This window comes from Puma concolor, chromosome E3 (assembly GCF_028749965.1).
Source record: "Puma concolor isolate L17-30 chromosome E3, mPumCon1.1.hap2, whole genome shotgun sequence".
NCBI classification, from domain to species: domain Eukaryota; kingdom Metazoa; phylum Chordata; class Mammalia; order Carnivora; family Felidae; genus Puma; species Puma concolor.
Genome location: NC_141682.1, coordinates 26,577,693 through 26,596,884, shown reverse-complemented (window position 1 = coordinate 26,596,884; position 19,192 = coordinate 26,577,693). Strand labels below are relative to the sequence as shown.

The following is a 19,192-nucleotide window of genomic DNA, read 5'->3' as shown; positions in this document are numbered from 1 at the left end:
TTTCTCTGTATGGCTTATTTCACTTAGCATCACACTCTCCAGTTCCATCCACGTTGCTACAAAGGGCCATATTTCATTCTTTCTCATTGCCCTGTAGTACTCCATTGTCTATATAAACCACAATTTCTTTAACCATTCATCAGTTGATGGACATTTAGGCTCTTTCCATAATTTGGCTATTGTTGAGAGTGCTGCTATAAACATTGGGGTACAAGTGCCCCTATGCATCAGTACTCCTGTATCCCTTGGGTAAATTCCTAGCAGTGCTATTGCTGGGTCATAAGGTAGGTCTAGTTTTAATTTTCTGAGGAACCTCCACACTGTTTTCCAGAGCGGCTGCACCAATTTGCATTCCCACCAACAGTGCAAGAGGGTTCCCGTTTCTCCACATCCTCTCCAGCATCTATAGTCTCCTGATTTGTTCATTTTGGCCACTCTGACTGGTGTGAGGTAATATCTGAGTGTGGTTTTGATTTGTATTTCCCTGATGAGGAGCGACGTTGAGCATCTTTTCATGTGCCTGTTGGCCATCCGGATGTCTTCTTTACAGAAGTGTCTATTCATGTTTTCTGCCCATTTCTTCACTGGGTTATTTGTTTTTCGGGTGTGGAGTTTGGTGAGCTCTTTATAGATTTTGGATACTAGCCCTTTGTCCGATATGTCCTTTGCAAATATCTTTTCCCATTCCGTTGGTTGCCTTTTAGTTTTGTTGGTTGTTTCCTTTGCTGTGCAGAAGCTTTTTATCTTCATAAGGTCCCAGTAGTTCATTTTTGCTTTTAATACCTTTGGGGATGTGTCGAGTAAGAGATTGCTACGGCTGAGGTCAGAGAGGTCTTTTCCTGCTTTCTCCTCTAGGGTTTTGATGGTTTCCTGTCTCACATTCAGGTCCTTTATCCATTTTGAGTTTATTTTTGTGAATGGTGTGAGAAAGTGGTCTAGTTTCAACCTTCTGCATGTTGCTGTTCAGTTCTCCCAGCACCATTTGTTAAAGAGACTGTCTTTTTTCCATTGGATGTTCTTTTCTGCTTTGTCAAAGATGAGTTGGCCATACGTTTGTGGGTCTAGTTCTGGGGTTTCTATTCTATTCCATTGGTCTATGTGTCTGTTTTTGTGCCAATACCATGCTGTCTTGATGATGACAGCTTTGTGGTAGAGGCTAAAGTCTGGGATTCTGATGCCTCCTGCTTTGGTCTTCTTCTTCAAAATTACTTTGGCTCTTTGGGGCCTTTTGTGGTTCCATATGAATTTTAGGATTGCTTGTTCTAGTTTTGAGAAGAATGCTGGTGCAATTTTGATTGGGATTGCATTGAATGTGTAGATAGCTTTGGGTAGTATTGACATTTTGACAATATTTATTCTTCCAATCCATGAGCAGGGAATGTCTTTCCATTTCTTTATATCTTCTTCAATTACCTTCATAAGCTTTCTATAGTTTTCAGCATACAGATCTTTTACATCTTTGGTTAGCTTTATTCCTAGGTATTTTATGCTTCTTGGTGCAATTGTGAATGGGATCAGTTTCTTTATTTGTCTTTCTGTTGCTTCATTGTTAGTGTATAAGAATGCAACTGATTTCTGTACATTGATTTTGTATCCTGCAACTTTGCTGAATTCATGTATCAGTTCTAGCAGACTTTTGGTGGAGTCTATCGGATTTTCCATGTATAGTATCATGTCATCTGCAAAAAGTGAAAGCTTGACTTCATCTTTGCCAATTTTGATGCCTTTGATTTCCTTTTGTTGTCTGATTGCTGATGCTAGAACTTCCAGCACTATGTTAAACAACAGCGGTGAGAGTGGGCATCCCTGTCATGTTCCTGATCTTAGGGAAAAAGCTCTCAGTTTTTCCCCATTGACGATGGTGTTAGCTGTGGGCTTTTCATAAATGGCTTTTATGATGTTTAAGTATGTTCCTTCTATCCCGACTTTCTTGAGGGTTTTTATTAAGAAAGGGTGCTGAATTTTGTCAAAGGTCTTTTCTGCATCGATTGGCAGGATCATATGGTTCTTATCTTTTCTTTTATTAATGTGATGTATCACGATTGATTTGCGAATGTTGAACCAGCCCTGCATCCCAGGAATGAATCCCATTTGATCGTGGTGAATAATTCTTTTTATATGCTGTTGAATTCGATTTGCTAGTATCTTATTGAGAATTTTTGCATCCATATTCATCAGGGATATTGGCCTGTAGTTCTCTTTTTTTACTGGGTCTCTGTCTGGCTTGGGAATCAAAGTAATACTGGCTTCATAGAATGAGTCTGGAAGTTTTCCTTCCCTTTCTATTTCTTGGAATAGCTTGAGAAGGATAGGTATTATCTCTGCTTTAAATGTCTGGTAGAACTCCCCTGGGAAGCCATCTGGTCCTGGACTCTTATTTGTTGGGAGATTTTTGAGGACTGATTCAATTTCTTCGCTGGTTATGGGTCTGTTCAAGCTTTCTATTTCCTCCTGATTGAGTTTTGGAAGGGTGTGGGTGTTTAGGAATTTGTCCATTTCTTCCAGGTTGTCCAATTTGTTGGCATATAATTTTTCCTAGTATTCCCTGATAATTGTTTGTATCTCTAAGGGATTGGTTGTAATAATTCCATTTTCATTCATGATTTTATCTATTTGGGTCATCTTCCTTTTCTCTTTGAGAAGCCTGGCTAGAGGTTTGTCAATTTTGTTTATTTTTTCAAAAAACCAACTCTTGGTTTCGTTGATCTGCTCTACAGTTTTTTTAGATTCTATATTGTTTATTTCTGCTCTGATCTTTATTATTTCTCTTCTTCTGCTGGGTTTAGGCTGCCTTTGCTGTTCTGCTTCTATTTCCTTTAGGTGTGCTGTTAGATTTTGTATTTGGGATTTTTCTTGTTTCTTGAGATAGGCCTGGATTGCAATGTATTTTCATCTCAGGACTGCCTTCGCTGCATCCCAAAGCGTTTGGATTGTTGTATTTTCATTTTCGTTTGTTTCCATATATTTTTAAATTTCTTCTCTAATTGCCTGGTTGACCCACTCATTCTTTAGTAGGGTGTTCTTTAACCTCCATGCTTTTGGAGGTTTTCCAGACTTTTTCCTGTGGTTGATTTCAAGCTTCATAGCATTGTGGTCTGAAAGTATGCATGGTATAATTTCAATTCTTATATACTTATGAAGGGCTGTTTTGTGACCCAGTATATGATCTATCTTGGAGAATGTCCCATGTGCACTCGAGAAGAAAGTATATTCTGTTGCTTTGGGATGCAGAGTTCTAAATATATCTGTCAAGTCCATCTGATCCAATGTATCATTCAGGGCCCTTGTTTCTTTATTGACCGTGTGCCTAGATGATCTATCCATTTCTGTAAGTGGAGTGTTAAAGTCCCCTGCAATTACCACATTCTTATCAATAAGGTTGCTTATGTTTATGAGTAATTGTTTTATATATTTGGGGGCTCCCGTATTCGGTGCATAGACATTTATAACTGTTAGCTCTTCCTGATGGATAGACCCTGTAATTATTATATAATGCCCTTCTTCATCTCTTGTTACAGCCTTTAATTAAAGTCTAGTTTGTCTGATATAAGTATGGCTACTCCAGCTTTTTTTTTTTTTTTTTTTTTTTTGGCTTCCAGGAACATGATAAATAGTTCTCCATCCCCTCACTCTCAATCTAAAGGTGTCCTCAAGTCTGAAATGAGTCTCTTGTAGACAGCAAATAGATGGGTCTTGTTTTTTTATCCATTCTGATACCCTATGTCTTTTGGTTGGTGCATTTAGTCCATTTACATTCAGTGTTATTATAGAAAGATATGGGTTTAGAGTCATTGTGATGTCTGTATGTTTTATGCTTGTAGCGATGTCTCTGGTACTTTGTCTCACAGGATTCCCCTTAAGATCTCTTGTAGGGCTGGTTTAGTGGTGACAAATTCCTTCAGTTTTTGTTTGTTCGGGAAGACCTTTATCTCTCCTTCTATTCTGAATGACAGACTTGCTGGATAAAGGATTCTCAGCTGCATATTTTTTCTGTTCATCACATTGAAGGTCTCCTGCCATTCCTTTCTGGCCTGCCGAGTTTCAGTAGAGAGATCGGTCACGAGTCTTATAGGTCTCCCTTTATATGTTAGAGCACATTTATCTCTAGCTGCTTTCAGAATTTTCTCTTTATCCTTGTATTTTGCCAGTTTCACTATGATATGTCGTGCAGAAGATCGATTCAAGTTACGTCTAAAGGGAGTTATCTGTGCCTCTTGGATTTCAATGCCTTTTTCCTTCCCCAGATCTGGGAAGTTCTCAGCTATGATTTCTTCAAGTACACCTTCAGCACCTTTCCCTCTCTCTTCCTCCTCTGGGATACCAATTATGCATATATTATTTCTTTTTAGTGTATCAGTTAGTTCTCTAATTTTCCCCTCATACTCCTGGATTTTTTTATCTCTCTTTTTCTCAGCTTCCTCTTTTTCCATAATTTTATCTTCTAGTTCACCTATTCTCTGCTCTGCCTCTTCATTCTGAGCCATGGACGTTTCCATTTTATTTTGCATCTCATTTAAAGCGGTTTTCACCTCCTCCTGACTGTTCCTTAGTCTCTTGATCTCTGTAGCAAGAGATTCTCTGCTGTCCTCTATACTGTTTTCAAGCCCAGCGATTAATTTTATGACTATTATTCTAAATTCACTTTCTGTTATATCATATAAATCCTTTTTGATCAGTTCATTAGCTGTTGTTATTTCCTGGAGATTCTTTTGAGGGGAATTCTTCCGTTTGGTCATTTTGGATAGTCCCTGGAGTGGTGCGGACCTGCAGGGCACTTCCCCTGTGCTGTGGTGTATAACTGGAGTTGGTGGGCGGGGCCGCAGTCAGACCTGATGTCTGCCCCCAGCCCACCGCTGGGGCCACAGTCAGACTGGTGTGTGCCTTCTCTTCCCCTCTCCTAGGGGCGGGATTCACTATGGGGTTGCGTGGCCTGTCTGGGCTGCTTGCACACTGCCAGGCTTGTGGTGCTGGGGATCTGGCATATTAGCTGGGTGGGTAGGCAAGATGCACGGGGGCAGGAGGGGCAGGCTTAGCTCGCTTCTCCTTAGGTGATCCACTTCAGGAGGGTTCCTGTAGCAGTGGGAGGAGTCAGACCCGCTGCCAGAGGGGTGGCTCCGCAGAAGCATAGCATTGGGTGTTTGCTTGGAGCAAGCAAGTTCCCTGGCACGAACTGGTTCCCTTTGGGATTTTGGCTGGGGGATGGGCGAGGGAGATGGCGCTGGCTAGCGCCTTTGTTCCCCACCAAACTGAGCTCTGTCATCCTGGGGCTCAGCAACTCTCCCTCCCTTTGTCCTCCAGCCTTCCCTCTTTCCGAGCAGAGCTGTTAACTTATGACCTCCCAGATGCTAAGTTCCGCTTGCTGTCGGAACACACTCCATCCAGCCCCTCCGCTTTTGCAAGCCAGACTCGGGGCTCTGCTTGGCCAGAGGGCCGCCCCTCCGCCCCAGCTCCCTCCCACCAGTCCGTGGAGCGCGCACCGCCTCGCCGCCCTTCCTACCCTCTTCCGTGGGCCTCTCGTCTGCGCTTGGCTCTGGAGACTCCGTTCTGCTAATCCTCTGGCAGTTTTCTGGGTTATTTAGGCAGGTGTAGGTGGAATCTAAGTGATCAGCAGGACGCGCGGTGAGCCCAGCGTCCTCCTACGCTGCCATCTTCCTAGTAACCGAAAGGTCATGATTTTAAATGTGGTTTAGGAAATTACCCAGACAGAGGAAGAATGAGATGGAAAGTTCATAGGGAATGAGAGGAGCTATTTGCTGAGGATGGGTCCTTGGAGAACAAGAATATCTAAAGAGAAGAAATAGAAAGGGGGCCCTGTGGACAATATTGACAAAGGAGACTCAGAAAAGACAGGATATGATAACATAAACAAGAGAGCAATTGAAGAGTTTCTTGACATCACCCAGAATGGCCATGAGTCAGAACTGAAAAGGACCTATTGCATTTGGTAGCAAGCACATTAGAAAACATGTTTCCAGAAAACAAACAATAAACAAACAAAACCCAAACAGTTTTGGTGAGTGATTAAGTGAGAAAAAATTAGCTTTGGATTATCAGTGACAGATAAAAAAGATGGAAACAGCTAATGTAGTCTACTATATCCAATAAACATTAATTGGAAGGGGAAGGAACAGAAGAAAAGATACAGAATCAAAGAAGCAACTTTTGGAGGAGGGAGGGACTTCAACAAGTGTGGCCAACATCGCTTTTCTCCTGCTGTTATGGGCTGAATTGTGTCCCCCAAATTTTGTATGCTGAAGCCCTAGCCCCCATTACCTCAGCAGGTGACTGTATTTGGAGATAAGACATTGAAAGAGGCAGTTAAGGGGTGCTTGGGGTGCTCAGTCAGTTGAGTGTCTGACTCCTGATTTCAGCTCAGGTCACAATCCCAGGGCCTTGGGATTGAGCCCTGCATCAGGCTCTGTGCTGAGCATGGAGCCTGCATAAGATTCTCTCTCTCCATCTGCTTCTCTCCCTGGCTCATGTTCTCTTTCTCTCTCAAATTAAAAAAAAATTAAAGATGCAATTAAGTTAAAAAGAGGGCATTAGAGAGTGCCCTCATGCAACTTGATTGGTGTCTTCAAAAAAAGAGCAGGTTAGGGGACATAGAAAGGTACCAGAAGTGCATGCATAGACAGATGACCATGTGAAGAGGTAGCAAGAGTCTGGCCATCTGCAAGCCAAGAGGAATCCAACCCTGCCAGCACCATGATCTTGGACATCCAGCCTCCAGAATTGTGAGAAAATAAATGTCTGTTGTTTAAACCACCCAGTGTGTAGGGTTTTGTTACAGCAGCCCTAGTGGGCTAATCGACCCACTCAGTGGCCTTCTGCACAATCACCTCTACACCACCTTGTTCCTTGCTAAAGGAACCCTGATTTTGTCCAGAACCAGAGTGAGCTCACCCTGTCCATTTCTTTTCAACTAAGTCAACTAGAAGGTCTCAGTTACATGAAAAGATGTTCAACATTGCTCATCATCAGGAAAATGCAAATCAAAACCACAATGAGATACCACCTCACACTGGTCAGCATTGCTAAAATTAACAACTCAGGAAACAACAGATGCTGGTGAGGATGTGGAGAAAGAGGATGTCTTTTGCACTGTTGGAGAGAATGCAAACCGGTGCAGCCATTCTGGAAAACTGGAGGTTCCTCAAAAAAAAAAAAAAAAAAAAAATAGAACTACCCAAGGACCCAGCAATTCTGCTAACAAGAATTTATCCAAAGGATACAAAAATGCTGTTTTGAAGGGGCACATACACCCCAATGTTTATAGCAGCACTATCAACAATAGCCAAATTATGGAAAGAGCTCAAATTTTCATCAACTGATGAATAGATAAAGAAGCTGTGGTATACATATACAATGGAATACTACTTGGTGGTGAAAAAGAATGAAATCTTGCTATTTGCAATAATGTGGATGGAACTGGAAGGTATTATGCTAAGCAAAACAAGTCAGTCAGAGAAAGACATTATATGACTTCACTCATATGTGTAATTTGAGAAATTTAACAGATGATCATAGGGGAAGGAAAGGAAAAATAAGATAAAAACAGAGAGGGAGGCAAACCACAGAGACTCTTAAATACAGAGAACAAACTGAGGGTTGATGGGGTGGGGGAAATGGGTGATGGGCATTAAGGAGGGAACTTATTGGGATGAGCACTGGGTGTTATATGTAAGTGATGAATCACTGGGTTCTACTCCTAAAGCCAAGAATACACTGTATGTCAACTAAACTGAGAATAAAAAAAAATAAATAAATAACAAAAAATAAAAGACATAGAAAGATTTTTAAAATTAATTAATTAATTAAAAAAAAGAGAAAGTCTCAGTTTGCTACTTCTCTGTCCTCTACTCTATGGTGGTAGAATAGATTTATTATTCACCGAATATTCACTCTCTGCTCACTCCCTACTCCCACACAACATATTCAGGAAGGAATATGGTTCTCTGCTTGATGAGGTTGAGCTTGGTCCTGTGGCTTGCTTTGGCCAATGGAACATTAACAGAAATGACGCAAACAGAAGTTTTAAATGCGCTTACAGGGTTTGGCTTGATTTTGGGGTGCTTCTGCTATCCACTATAAAAAGAGCCACTGGTCTGAGACTAGAGAGAAAGCAGTAAATGTGTGTTAAATAAATGTGTGCCACTGTTTATTATGTAATATTATCATAGCAATAAATAACTGATCAAACCTTAATTTCTCCCTTTTCTAACAAAAGAGAACAAGACTGGTCTCAAATATTTGGCAGGGAAATGTACTGGAATTGGGGCTTAATAACAGCAACAATTTTTGCTTTCATTGTATTCATTTTTAGTTTCCTGCCTGTGACAAGTAAAATAATTGCTTAATTATAGTAGTGGTACAGAGTTTTGTTTGGATTACTCTGGGCTTTTTCTTGTTCATTTAATTTTTAAAGGGAATTGATGTAAAGAAAAATACTGAATAAATAAGAATAGAGGTAATAGTGCATGGTTATAGTAAACAAGAAGGAAGGAAGAAAGGAGGGAAGGAAGGAAAGAAACAAAGAAGTAAATAAAGAGAGAAGAAAGGAAGGCAAGGTATGGCTAAGTCTGAGATACAGTAAGAATGGGGCAGGATTGCAGAGAAGAAGAAAAGGACGAGACCAAAACGAAAACCTGAGAGAAAAGGCAAGTAGCGTCACCTACCTACAAGGAAGTAGCTAGCCAAGGATCGGTGGGGAAAAGAGCCAAGTTTTCTTTTTTTTTTCTATTTAAAGAATATATATTTTTAAGTTTTTAAAATTTAAATTCCAGTTAGTTAACATACATTGTAATATTAGTTGCAGGTGTACAATTTAGCGATTCATTATTTAAATATAACATCAGGTTCTCCTCACAAGGGCCCTCCTTAATCCCCATTTATCTATTTCACCCTTCACCCCCTCTCACCAAGAAATGGACTTAACTATAGAGAACTAACTGATGGTTACCAGAAAGGAGCCAACCTTTAGATTTGAAGGCACCAGCGTGACTTGTTCCATTGCTGCAGCAGACAACTCATCGGGAACCGGTTGTACTCTAGTATCACTACACAAGTACAATAGAGATCCGCGGAGATGAGGCCTGTGGAGGCACCTGGCGGGGTTCAGGCAAACCACTAGGAGAGGTGCAGTGTGAGGGGCAGAGTGGGCGCCAAGAGAATGAATGCTGTCTTAGCAATCCGAGGCACAGTCAGCCTGGGCATGGCAAACCGGCTCTGAGAGTTCGGATCAGAAGTAACCTCTTACTTAATTTTAGTTACCTTCAATTAAACCTGCAGGTGGCCAACAGAGCCAGTCAGCCACAGAAGGAGGGATAGAGGAGAAGGACTGAGCCTGAGCAGGAAGGGGGTGTTTGCTTAGAAAAGCAGGGGTTTAATTTACAGAAACTAAGATCCAGCTTTTTGATGCCCTCATGATTTTTGTTTTTTCTTTTTCAGTCGTTCTTCTCTACACACGTGTGGGTAACATTCCATCTCTCGCATGCCTCCAGGGTCTGGTTACTCTGAAAAGAAGAGGATCCTGGGGTAAGAGATACAGAGACCCCTGGGGCTGTGAGCTGGATGCGGAGCCTATCTCACAATTGGTTTGGGAGGTCCGGAAATCCCAGCAAACTGTACAGAGAGGTAAGAGAATGTGGTATCTAAAAGCTGTAATGCAGAATGGGCCCGACAGAGAATGAGGCTGATAGTGTCTCTTGACATATTTTGATGTTATTATCTCTACATGGGGTTTCCGGGACTACTGAGTCAGGGGAAGAGAATATAGAGAACTTCCTAGACCAGACGTGACTAGTGTCTGCCTAGTGTTCATTGTCCAAGACCTGAAATTCAATGGCCTTATTCTGACTGTGAGAGAGGCTTCAAAATGAAAAGAGAAGTGTGCATGGAATCTTTAGAGAATTCCCCTATCTGTACCATCGACCCGTTGTTGCAGATTAGCAAACTAAGGCACATGGGGATAGGAAAGCTGGTTAGTGTCACAGAACTGGTAACTGGTAAAGCAGTACCAAAACCCAGGCTGCCGGGCTCCAGAGTTGGTCTTCTTGACCACAACACCAGTGTTACATTTCCATACAGGAGATCCACTGAGATCCAGAGTGTGTATTGTGGACTTTTCCTCCTGTCCCCACCATCTTCCCAAAAGTGACTGCATCTTCTGCTTGAATATCAAGGTCTTTTATGCTCTGATACTTTGTTTGTTTAATTTTTAATCTATGCCCAGTCAACTATCACTGCCTTCTCATCCACTCTTCTCTGTAGAAAAGCCTATCTTGAGCTGAGAATTCATCATGAGTGAATCAGCCAGGAGGAGGACAACTCACCTTTCAGAAACCAGGCTTGCCTGTCAGCCCTGGCAGGGATATTCTGTGTGCCTCCAGCAATCTTTGTGGTGACTTCAAGCAGAGGTATTTTTGTCCTTGGTGCATTGGAGGGTGGGAGGGTAAAAAAGGGTCTGGGAAAGTTGGGTCAAGGTTCTGGAGATCCCCATCCCCCCACAACACCCCAAAAATGTCTCTAGTAGAAAACTAACAGTGCAAGCCACTTCATGCAGCAATTTGGGCTTATTCAATGCAGCATCAATATCAATCCAGCATCTACATGCCTCAGCCAAGTGCTGTACAAACTTTACCAGGTGCAGTCCTTTCAAAGATCTCAAGGGACAAATCTGATTAACAACCCCACTCCTCTGTTTTTCAGATGAGAATGTCAAGGGTTAGAAGAAGCAAATGACTTGTCCATCAGCCATTTTGTAAGAGGTTGATCCAGAATTTCAGCTCAGGCCTTGGGATTCCAAAGACCCTGCATTTTGCTAGTACACCAAAGTATTTCTCTCCAAATCCCAAATTAATAAAAATAGCCACCATTGATTATGCCAAGCACTGTGCTACATGCTCATCATAAATTATTCTCTAATCCTAACAAAGGCAACAAAGACAAGACGACCCTAAGAGACAGGTATCCTTATTATCATTCCCATTTTGCACATAAGGAAACAAGGGTAGATAAAGGAGGTCAGTGTAAGTCAAAGAGATGGTAGGTGGCAGACTGGAGACTTGAACTCAGACCTTTCTGCTTTCAGAGCACAGGCTTTGTGCCACTTGGCTGTCACTTAAATGTGAGCATTGGAGGTACAGGGTTGGGACAGAGAGCAGGTTAGCCACAGAGAGCTAGTGAGAGTTCTCCATTTGACTTTATTTATTTATTCACACCGCAGGTCATCATCCCATAAGAACTGGGATGACTTCAAATACTTTCTTTACCCAACTGATTATCTCCCATGGAGGACTGTGATTGTTTTTTGCCCTTTTCTATCTGAGCATCTCCTCCTATTTCTAAATCATCCAATTCTTGCCAAGTTCTCCGCCCCAGAGGTGGAAAGTTCTTTTGTGTGTACAGTGTTGGGGACTTTTCTGATCAGAGAGAACTGAATATGCCAAGTTCCCATTTCTACACTAGTCCAGGACCAAGCCCACCTTTTGCCTAGAGAGTACCAGGTAAGACAGGTGAACGATAGCATCTTTGTGAGGTGTGTGTGTGTGTGTGTGTGTGTGTGTGTGTGTGTGTCTATGTACATAGGACAGGAAAGTATTTGCATAGTTTAAAATATGAAGACCAAATTTCAAGTTCTGACTGTGTCACTTATAGGTTGGCTGACTTTGGGCAAGGCTCTTAACTCTTTTCACATTTAATTTCCTTAATTGCAAAAGGAGAATGGGGGTATCGTGAGAAGGATAAAGGAGATTATACATGTGATAGGCCAAGCGCAGTGGCTGGCATAGAGTGTGATCTGTTTCATGTTAGGCAGATCTGAATGTGATGGGCTGTGAAGGAGGGTACATAGAGAAGTAAGAATGACCCAGAAAGTGAACAAGTGAAAGAAAATTCCACTATGCAGAAGTTAGTTCATATCATATAAAGTGAATGTCTTTCATTTAAAAAATATTTTTAGGGGCGCCTGGGTGGCGCAGTCGGTTAAGCGTCCGACTTCAGCCAGGTCACGATCTCGCGGTCCGTGAGTTCGAGCCCCGCGTCAGGCTCTGGGCTGATGGCTTGGAGCCTGGAGCCTGTTTCCGATTCTGTGTCTCCCTCTCTCTCTGCCCCTCCCCCGTTCATGCTCTGTCTCTCTCTGTCCCAAAAATAAATAAAAAACGTTGGAAAAAAAAATTAAAAAAAAATATTTTTAATATCTAATGGGGAGTTGGCTTCAGAATTTGCTGGGAATTAGCACTTCAATATTTATTTAGCCCTTATTGTATATTAGGCACAATGCTGGCAAGATAATGTATACATATTATATCACTAATCCTTGTAGGAAGCCCCAAGGTAGATATTACTAGTGTGCCCTTAATTCCAGAGACATAAAAACAGTGGCCAAGTTTACTGAGCTGGTAGCCAGTGGAACTAAACTTGGCTCTGTAACTCCATGCTAAGTGTGTTGCCTCATAAAATAAATAGCTTTTTCAGTCCAAAATCTTGTGAAATCAAAGCTCAGTTCCAGGAACTCTTCAAGCACTGTGTACCTAGGCAAATAATGGTGGGCTTAGCCACCTTTCAAAGCCACAATTCCACAGTGACTTCAAAATATACTTTAAAGCACTTCTTTTTTTTTTTTTTTAATTTTTTTTCAATGTTTTTTATTTATTTTTGGGACAGAGAGAGACAGAGCATGAATGGGGGAGGGGCAGAGAGAGAGGGAGACACAGAATCGGAAACAGGCTCCAGGCTCTGAGCCATCAGCACAGAGCCTGACGCGGGGCTCGAACTTACGGACCGCGAGATCGTGACCTGGCTGAAGTTGGACGCTTAACCGACTGCGCCACCCAGGCGCCCCAAGCACTTCTTTTTTTTATGGATAGATTTGACCTTTATTCAATTTTTATTTTTTTTAATACGAAATTTGTTGTCAAATTGGTTTCCATACAACATCCAGTGCTCATCCTAACAGGTGCCCTCCTCAATGCCCATCACCAACCCTCCTCCCCCTCCCACCCCCCATCAACCCTCAGTTTGTTCTCAGTTTTTAAGAGTCTCTTATGCTTTGGCTCCCTCCCTCTCTAACTTTTTTTTTCCTTCCCCTCTCCCATGGCCTTCTGTTAAGTTTCTCAGGATCCACATAAGAGTGAAAACATATGGTATCTGTCTTTCTCTGTATGACTTATTCCACTTAGTATAACACTCTCCAGTTCCATCCACGTTGCTACAAAAGGCTATATTTCATTCTGTATCATTGTCACGTAGTATTCCATTGTGTATATAAACCACAATTTCTTTATCCATTCATCAGTTGATGGACATTTAGGCTCTTTCCATAATTTGGCTATTGTTGAGAGTGCTGCTATAAACATTGGGGTACAAGTGCCCCTATGTGTCAGCACTCCTGTATCCCTTGGGTAAATTCCTAGCAGTGCTATTGCTGGGTCATAGGGTAGATCTATTTTAATTTTTGCAGGAACCTCCACACTGTTTTCCAGAGTGGCTGCACCAGTTTGCATTCTCACCAACAGTGCAAGAGGGTTCCCGTTTCTCCACATCCTCTCCAGCATCTATAGTCTCCTGATTTGTTCATTTACTTTAAAGCACTTCAAAAGATTGTTCGTTAATTTATTCCTGTTCCTTCTCTTTAGACTCTAGTTCCAAAGATTAAGCACGTGAGAGTTTTCCCAGAGAGAGTGACAACTAATAATAGCTCCTGATTCCGGAGCACTCATCTGCACTGAGTCCATGCCTAAATGCCTTAGGTGGAATGTCAGCCATTCATCACCACAAGTGTAGGAAACAGGTGCTGCCAGTATTTCCATATTTTAGACAGAGGTTAAGAAAATTGCCCATTTACCTAGGTGGTGAGTGAAGTGGCTGGAATTAGAAGCTATGATGTTTGACTCCTAAGGGCACACTCTTGGCTACCACAGTCCTCACTGGGCACTGTGTTTGGTCTTCTCGTGGAGATTAAATTAGAGTTGCAAACACATTTATAAGATGATGCCAACGTAATTTCTTTTTATTTGATTAAGAGAGGTGTGTTCATTTGCTGGGACTGCCATAACAAAGTACCATAGACTGTGGGGGCTCCAAACACAAATGTCTTTTCTCATAGTTCTGGAGGTGAGAAGCCTGAGATCAAGCTGTCTGAGGGTTGGTTTTTCTGAGGTCTCACTCCTTGGGTTTTGGATACCTATTTTCATGTTTGCATGTCATTTTCCTTGCTATGTGTGTCTGTGTCCTAATCTCCTCTTCTTTTAATGCCACCAGTCATACTGGATTTGAGTCCATCTACTGGCCTCATTTTAGCTTAATCAGCTCTGAAAAGATTCTGTCTCCAAATATAGTCACATTCTGAGGTACTGGGAGCTCAGGACTTCAACATATGAATTTTAAGGAGATGCAATTTAACCCCTAATAAAGGATGAATTAATTTCCTCCTTATTTCTCTTGCTTTTGTTGTTGTCTTTAGCCACTAACTCAGGGGTCATTTGCACTGACCCTGAGCATTTTAAGGAAGATTCCTGAGGCCATTTATATAACCATGCATAAAAATCGCAGATGAGTCTGGTATTCCTGCTCTGAATCAGTTCACATTTGTGGAGGCAGGTATGTGTTGGACAAAAGAACATGAAAGGCATGTTTCTAGAACCAGCTCTGCTACCACACTTGCCTTGCAACCTTGGGGAAATCCCTGTCCCTTTGGAGATGCTGGCCCAAATGAACGATTTTAAGCTCAAATATGCACAGAGGCTTGACAGGTACAGTAAGTGGAGAAGCAAGCTGGTGTGGGAAAAAAAAGTCATGGTGAAAACCATGTCAAATTGGAGAACATTCCATGTAAATTAAGCATACAATTCTCAGCTTCAGTCAGTTAGTGCCAGTTTGAAATAAAGGCCCAGTATTGCCAGACCTCCTACATTTTCAAGAGAAACCTTCTGGGCTTTTAAATGAAACCTCCCAAGGTTTAAATGTTGACCATTTAAAATTTCCCTCCAGGGACGCTTAGTCAGTTAAGCATCTAGATCTTGGTTTCAGCTCAGGTCATGCTCTCACAGCTCATGAGTCCAAGCCCCATGTTGGATTCTGTGCTGACAGTGTAGAGCCTACTTGGAATTCTCTCTCTCTCTCCCTCTCTCTCTGCCCCTTCGCCACTCAAACTCATTCATTCTCTCCTCTTTCTCTCTTCCCCCCCCCCTCAAATTAATAAATAAGTAAACTTTAAAAAAACTTCTAAATTTCCTCACAAAGACCAAGAGCCAACAGGAGTATGTCTAAGGGCCAGGTCTGGCTCAGCTGATATCTTAGGGTCTTTCTAGCCCAAAAGTGCTCTGATAAAACAAAAGATGGTACTGTTGATTGACAGGAGGTAAAAAGAAAGGGGCATACTTTATTTAGTTCATGTGGCCCAAGGATCCATGCTGACAAGCAAACTCTAAGTGATGAACTTTTCAAGTATCCTATTTTATGCAGACATTCACTCTATCGCATATATAGCAGTGCCTCCCCAACTAGGAATGCAAAGTGGGGCTCTGGGGGCAGCCTCAAAATTGGGGTTAGATTATTATTGGTCTAAAGCACCTTAAAGTAAATTGAGCCAGGTTTTATCCATCTATTCTGTGGTCTGTCATCATGATTGCTGAATCCAAGGGGGAGGAGACTTTATTGTTTGCAGACATAAAGTGCTTGGATGGCAAAACTGCTTGTGAAATGGTTTCCTTCAGCCAGCATTCTCATGGAAAGATAGTTCTAGCTTAAGGCAGTTTTTCACAGTCATCAATAATAATAAATGAAGTTTCTGCTTCCATGTGAAGGGTCTTTGTTGGGATCTGGAGTGGCAAAAAGTTGCATTTCATGGGTCAACTCTGATGGGTTGGTGATAGCTGCCTGGAATGATGTCCTGGGAAAGTTCCCTGCCCCCCATCTGGCCAGATATCAGTCCACTAGCACAGGTGTTGTGATATTAGCCTCATCATTCCTGAGTATGGTGCTGTATATTTGTCAATATTCTTATAGTCTCAAGTGACAGAAATGCAATCTCAGGCAGGAAAAATTGTTGGCTCACAGAATCCGGGAGAAAATATTAACAAGAGAGGGGTAGTGATGCAGATGGGTCTTGTGTCGTCCACATTCTGGTGATCTGAAACAAAGCTATTTCTCTCACAAAGCTATTGCCTTCATTTTGTGGAGGAAATTACTATTCCATGGCCAATCTAGTACTATCTCTTCCCAAGGCAGGTGTTGACCTGAGAATTCTGTGTCAGCTTCCTGAGGCCTCTTCCACCATGCAGAGGCTGATGAGGCTCCAAGTCCTCTGGGGCATCCGCAAATCCTACCATGGCTTTCACCCTGCCCCTTGGTACCTTTGTTGCCGGTCTTTATCAGGAGCTGGAACCCTGAGATGGAATGACTACGATAGACCTAAGGAATTTAACTTTGCAAGTGATGTCCTGGACTATTGGACTCAAATGGAGCAGGTAAGGAGGCACTCATGATGGGAGGTGAGAACAAGAATGGCCTCATTGATCTTATCATGATCCTAGTAGACTGAGGGGCACAGAACCAGAAATGGCTTCTGCCTCAGCTTAGAAGTGTTGTGGGAAAAGCTTACATTTGGGGGTTCAATTCTCAGCCTAGTCACGTTCTCAATCCTCTGAGCCTCAGTGGTTTTATCTATGAAATGGTGATAATCTCATTTTGGAAACAAGATAGCAGGTGAAAATATCTGGTACACAGTCACATAATTGTGACCAAAGTTTCTAAGGTCGGTAAGTTGACCTTAGTCTGAATTCTTACCTTCAACTAATGAGACTATGAGCCTAATAGGAATTTGTCTCATTACACTTGGTCTTCACTTCAGGCTACACTCAGAGGGAAGGGACAGATCACCTGACTGTACACATGAGCATCTGACATATGTAGCTAGGTCATGTCATCTGTCATTCTTTGAGGATGGCATGTGTAACTGGATTCCTCCCTATCAACTACGTACTTGAGTGTGTCTTTAGGGTATGTATAGGGAAAATAGTCCATATGGCCTCTAGAGATTACACATGTCTACAGAAAAACCCAACTGTTCAGTTTATCTCTCTCCAAGAGACAGACCAAGAGAGGTGAAGTAGGGACATTAGGAGTTGAGATAGACAGTTCATGGTGCTCCAGCTACTAAGTCCCAGCTGGTGATGTCCACAGTGAGAAAACTCACCCAACACTGTCTTTGGACAGAATTTACCTGAGATGGAGTCAGAGAGTTAATATAATTTTTAAATTTCCCATGCACCTGCATTATATGTTAGTATTCAACTAACATGTGGGCTTCTTCCCCACCTCCTTCTTTTTCCTTTTTCTGAACTTCCATAATAATGCCAAGGGAGGGCATAGGCACTTTTTAAAGTGCACTTGGCATTTAATACTATGAGTAGGTGAGCATTTTCATCACCCCCATTTTCTAGATGAGGGAACTGAGGTGTCAAGGGTTTAAATAACACACAGAAACCAGCACATGCCTAATAAGGGAAAGAACAGGATTTGGGTCCAGGCTATCTAATTCTGTAATACATTATTTAACCTGGTATCACAATTTGATGATGCCAAACATCTCTTTCCTCAGATTCTAAGCTGACTTTCATCACTGCCCTGACCAGTAATCTAGTTAAGAACTTTTGAACCATGAGATGGGCTGGAGAGGGAGGAGGTGGAGAGAGCAAAAAGTGATGCCTTCACTTTCCCCTTGATTTATAGTCCTTATAGGTAGTTAACACATCAACCCATGGAGAGAACCACCAAGTAAATATGACCTCAGGATGCCTCATCTTTGTTGCGTTTTATATCATTCTTGTTGAACCTTGCCCATTTATCCATGTCTCCAAGTTCTCCCCACCCCCAGCGTCCTCATCCCAATAATATTTATTCTGCCAACACTTCTCATCTGTCTGTTGCCACTTTGCTAATTGCCTTGATCTTGGTCATTGTGTCTCTAGTGATGCATGGGGCCTCTCCCCTAGCTTTCCCTTAACTGAGCCACCCAGTGCCCTGGCAAAGAATTGGTTATAAAACAAAAGAAAGTACCTGGTAAGCCAGACAACCTATGTCCAGAGGTGGGATACAGGCCACCAACTTATAACCCCTGACTCATCTTAGAAATTAAACATTTTGTTACTCTAGACTCCTAACATATTACACACAACTTGATTTGATTCCTAGAGAAGCCTCCCAAATCTGTTCATGAGAGGTTGCATTCTGTCCAAATTCATTCATTCTCTCCCTTTGATACTACATCCATCCATCCATCCATCCATTCTGCTAAAACTTAGTGAGCCCCTAACATGTGCCAATTACTATTCTAGGTAATGGAGATAGGAAAGTAGATAAAATGTGCAGCTCTTCATTTTTCCTCTATAGACAGTGTGATTCCCCACTTCATGTCCTAGGAGAGGTGAATACAGTGTCAGCAACCTTACGTTTTGTTTGTTTTGGTGAAACTCATGACAAACAATTTCTTCCTACCAACCCCTGATACAATTTTATATTAAACATTGCTTAATACATATAGTCAAATAGATATTAATTGTAAACTCTGGATCTGGTGTTCTTTCTTATCCATCAAGAAAGCGGGACACAGGATTAAAAATGTGAGAGTGGCTAATGTCCGGGGGAGGACAAGAGTCCCGAGTAAGGGTCCTCGTTCTGTTTTTATTAGGATCAGAAGGCTTACAAACATGGTGATGGGTGTGCACAAAAAGACAATGAAATCATGAACATTAATTCATGGATGTGAGGGAAATGGGATTTTGAAGATATGCGGTGTTAGGGGTTTGGGTTAACACAAAACAGAATCCTGGTGCTGGGCTGAAGGTTGTTTATAGCAGACATGAGGCACCACCTCTGTTTACGTAAACTGGTCTAGGGGACAAGAAAGACAGAGCATTCTACCTCAGGGTCAACAAGGCACCTTTCTTTTGCTAATTAGCTCCACTTTGGGCAACTTCGCCCTGCAGTGGTCTGTAGCCCTATTTACCTATTTATCTAATTTGGTCCTTGCTTCCTATGGAAGCAGCTTTCTGCTATAGTACTAAGTTGGGGGGCATTTCCACCCTGAATACCTAATCTTGTTTACCTCATCTGGGATGTTTTCATCCTGAGATTCCCTATTCCTATACCTTTGTTCTATACTGGGACTTTTGCCCCACTTTACCTAATTTTA

General features: G+C 42.0%; 1 protein-coding gene and 1 long non-coding RNA gene across 10 annotated transcripts in view; one reads left to right on the top strand and one right to left on the bottom strand.

The window, feature by feature from the left end:
* LOC147573080 (uncharacterized) overlaps positions 1–9,307 on the bottom strand; it is a 32,486-nt gene extending 23,179 nt beyond the window's left edge. Inside the window, exon 1 of the long non-coding RNA XR_015245699.1 lies at positions 8,975–9,307. This is a non-coding gene — a long non-coding RNA (uncharacterized LOC147573080). The remainder of the gene's footprint in view (positions 1–8,974) is intronic.
* The window catches only part of LOC112853230 (acyl-coenzyme A synthetase ACSM1, mitochondrial-like), a 45,385-nt gene continuing 35,198 nt past the window's right edge, over positions 9,006–19,192 (top strand). Inside the window, exons 1-4 of one of the 9 annotated variants that reach the window (XM_086692903.1) lie at positions 9,006–9,135; positions 9,448–9,633; positions 10,270–10,415; positions 16,224–16,466. In XM_086692903.1, the coding sequence (XP_086549029.1) occupies positions 16,275–16,466 (192 nt within the window). In that variant the 5' untranslated portion in view covers positions 9,006–9,135; positions 9,448–9,633; positions 10,270–10,415; positions 16,224–16,274. Of the gene's footprint in view, positions 9,245–9,325; positions 9,634–10,269; positions 10,416–11,347; positions 11,505–16,223; positions 16,467–19,192 lie in introns of those variants that run through there. The other 8 variants (XM_086692904.1, XM_086692907.1, XM_086692906.1 and 5 more) reach the window with 8 other exon arrangements.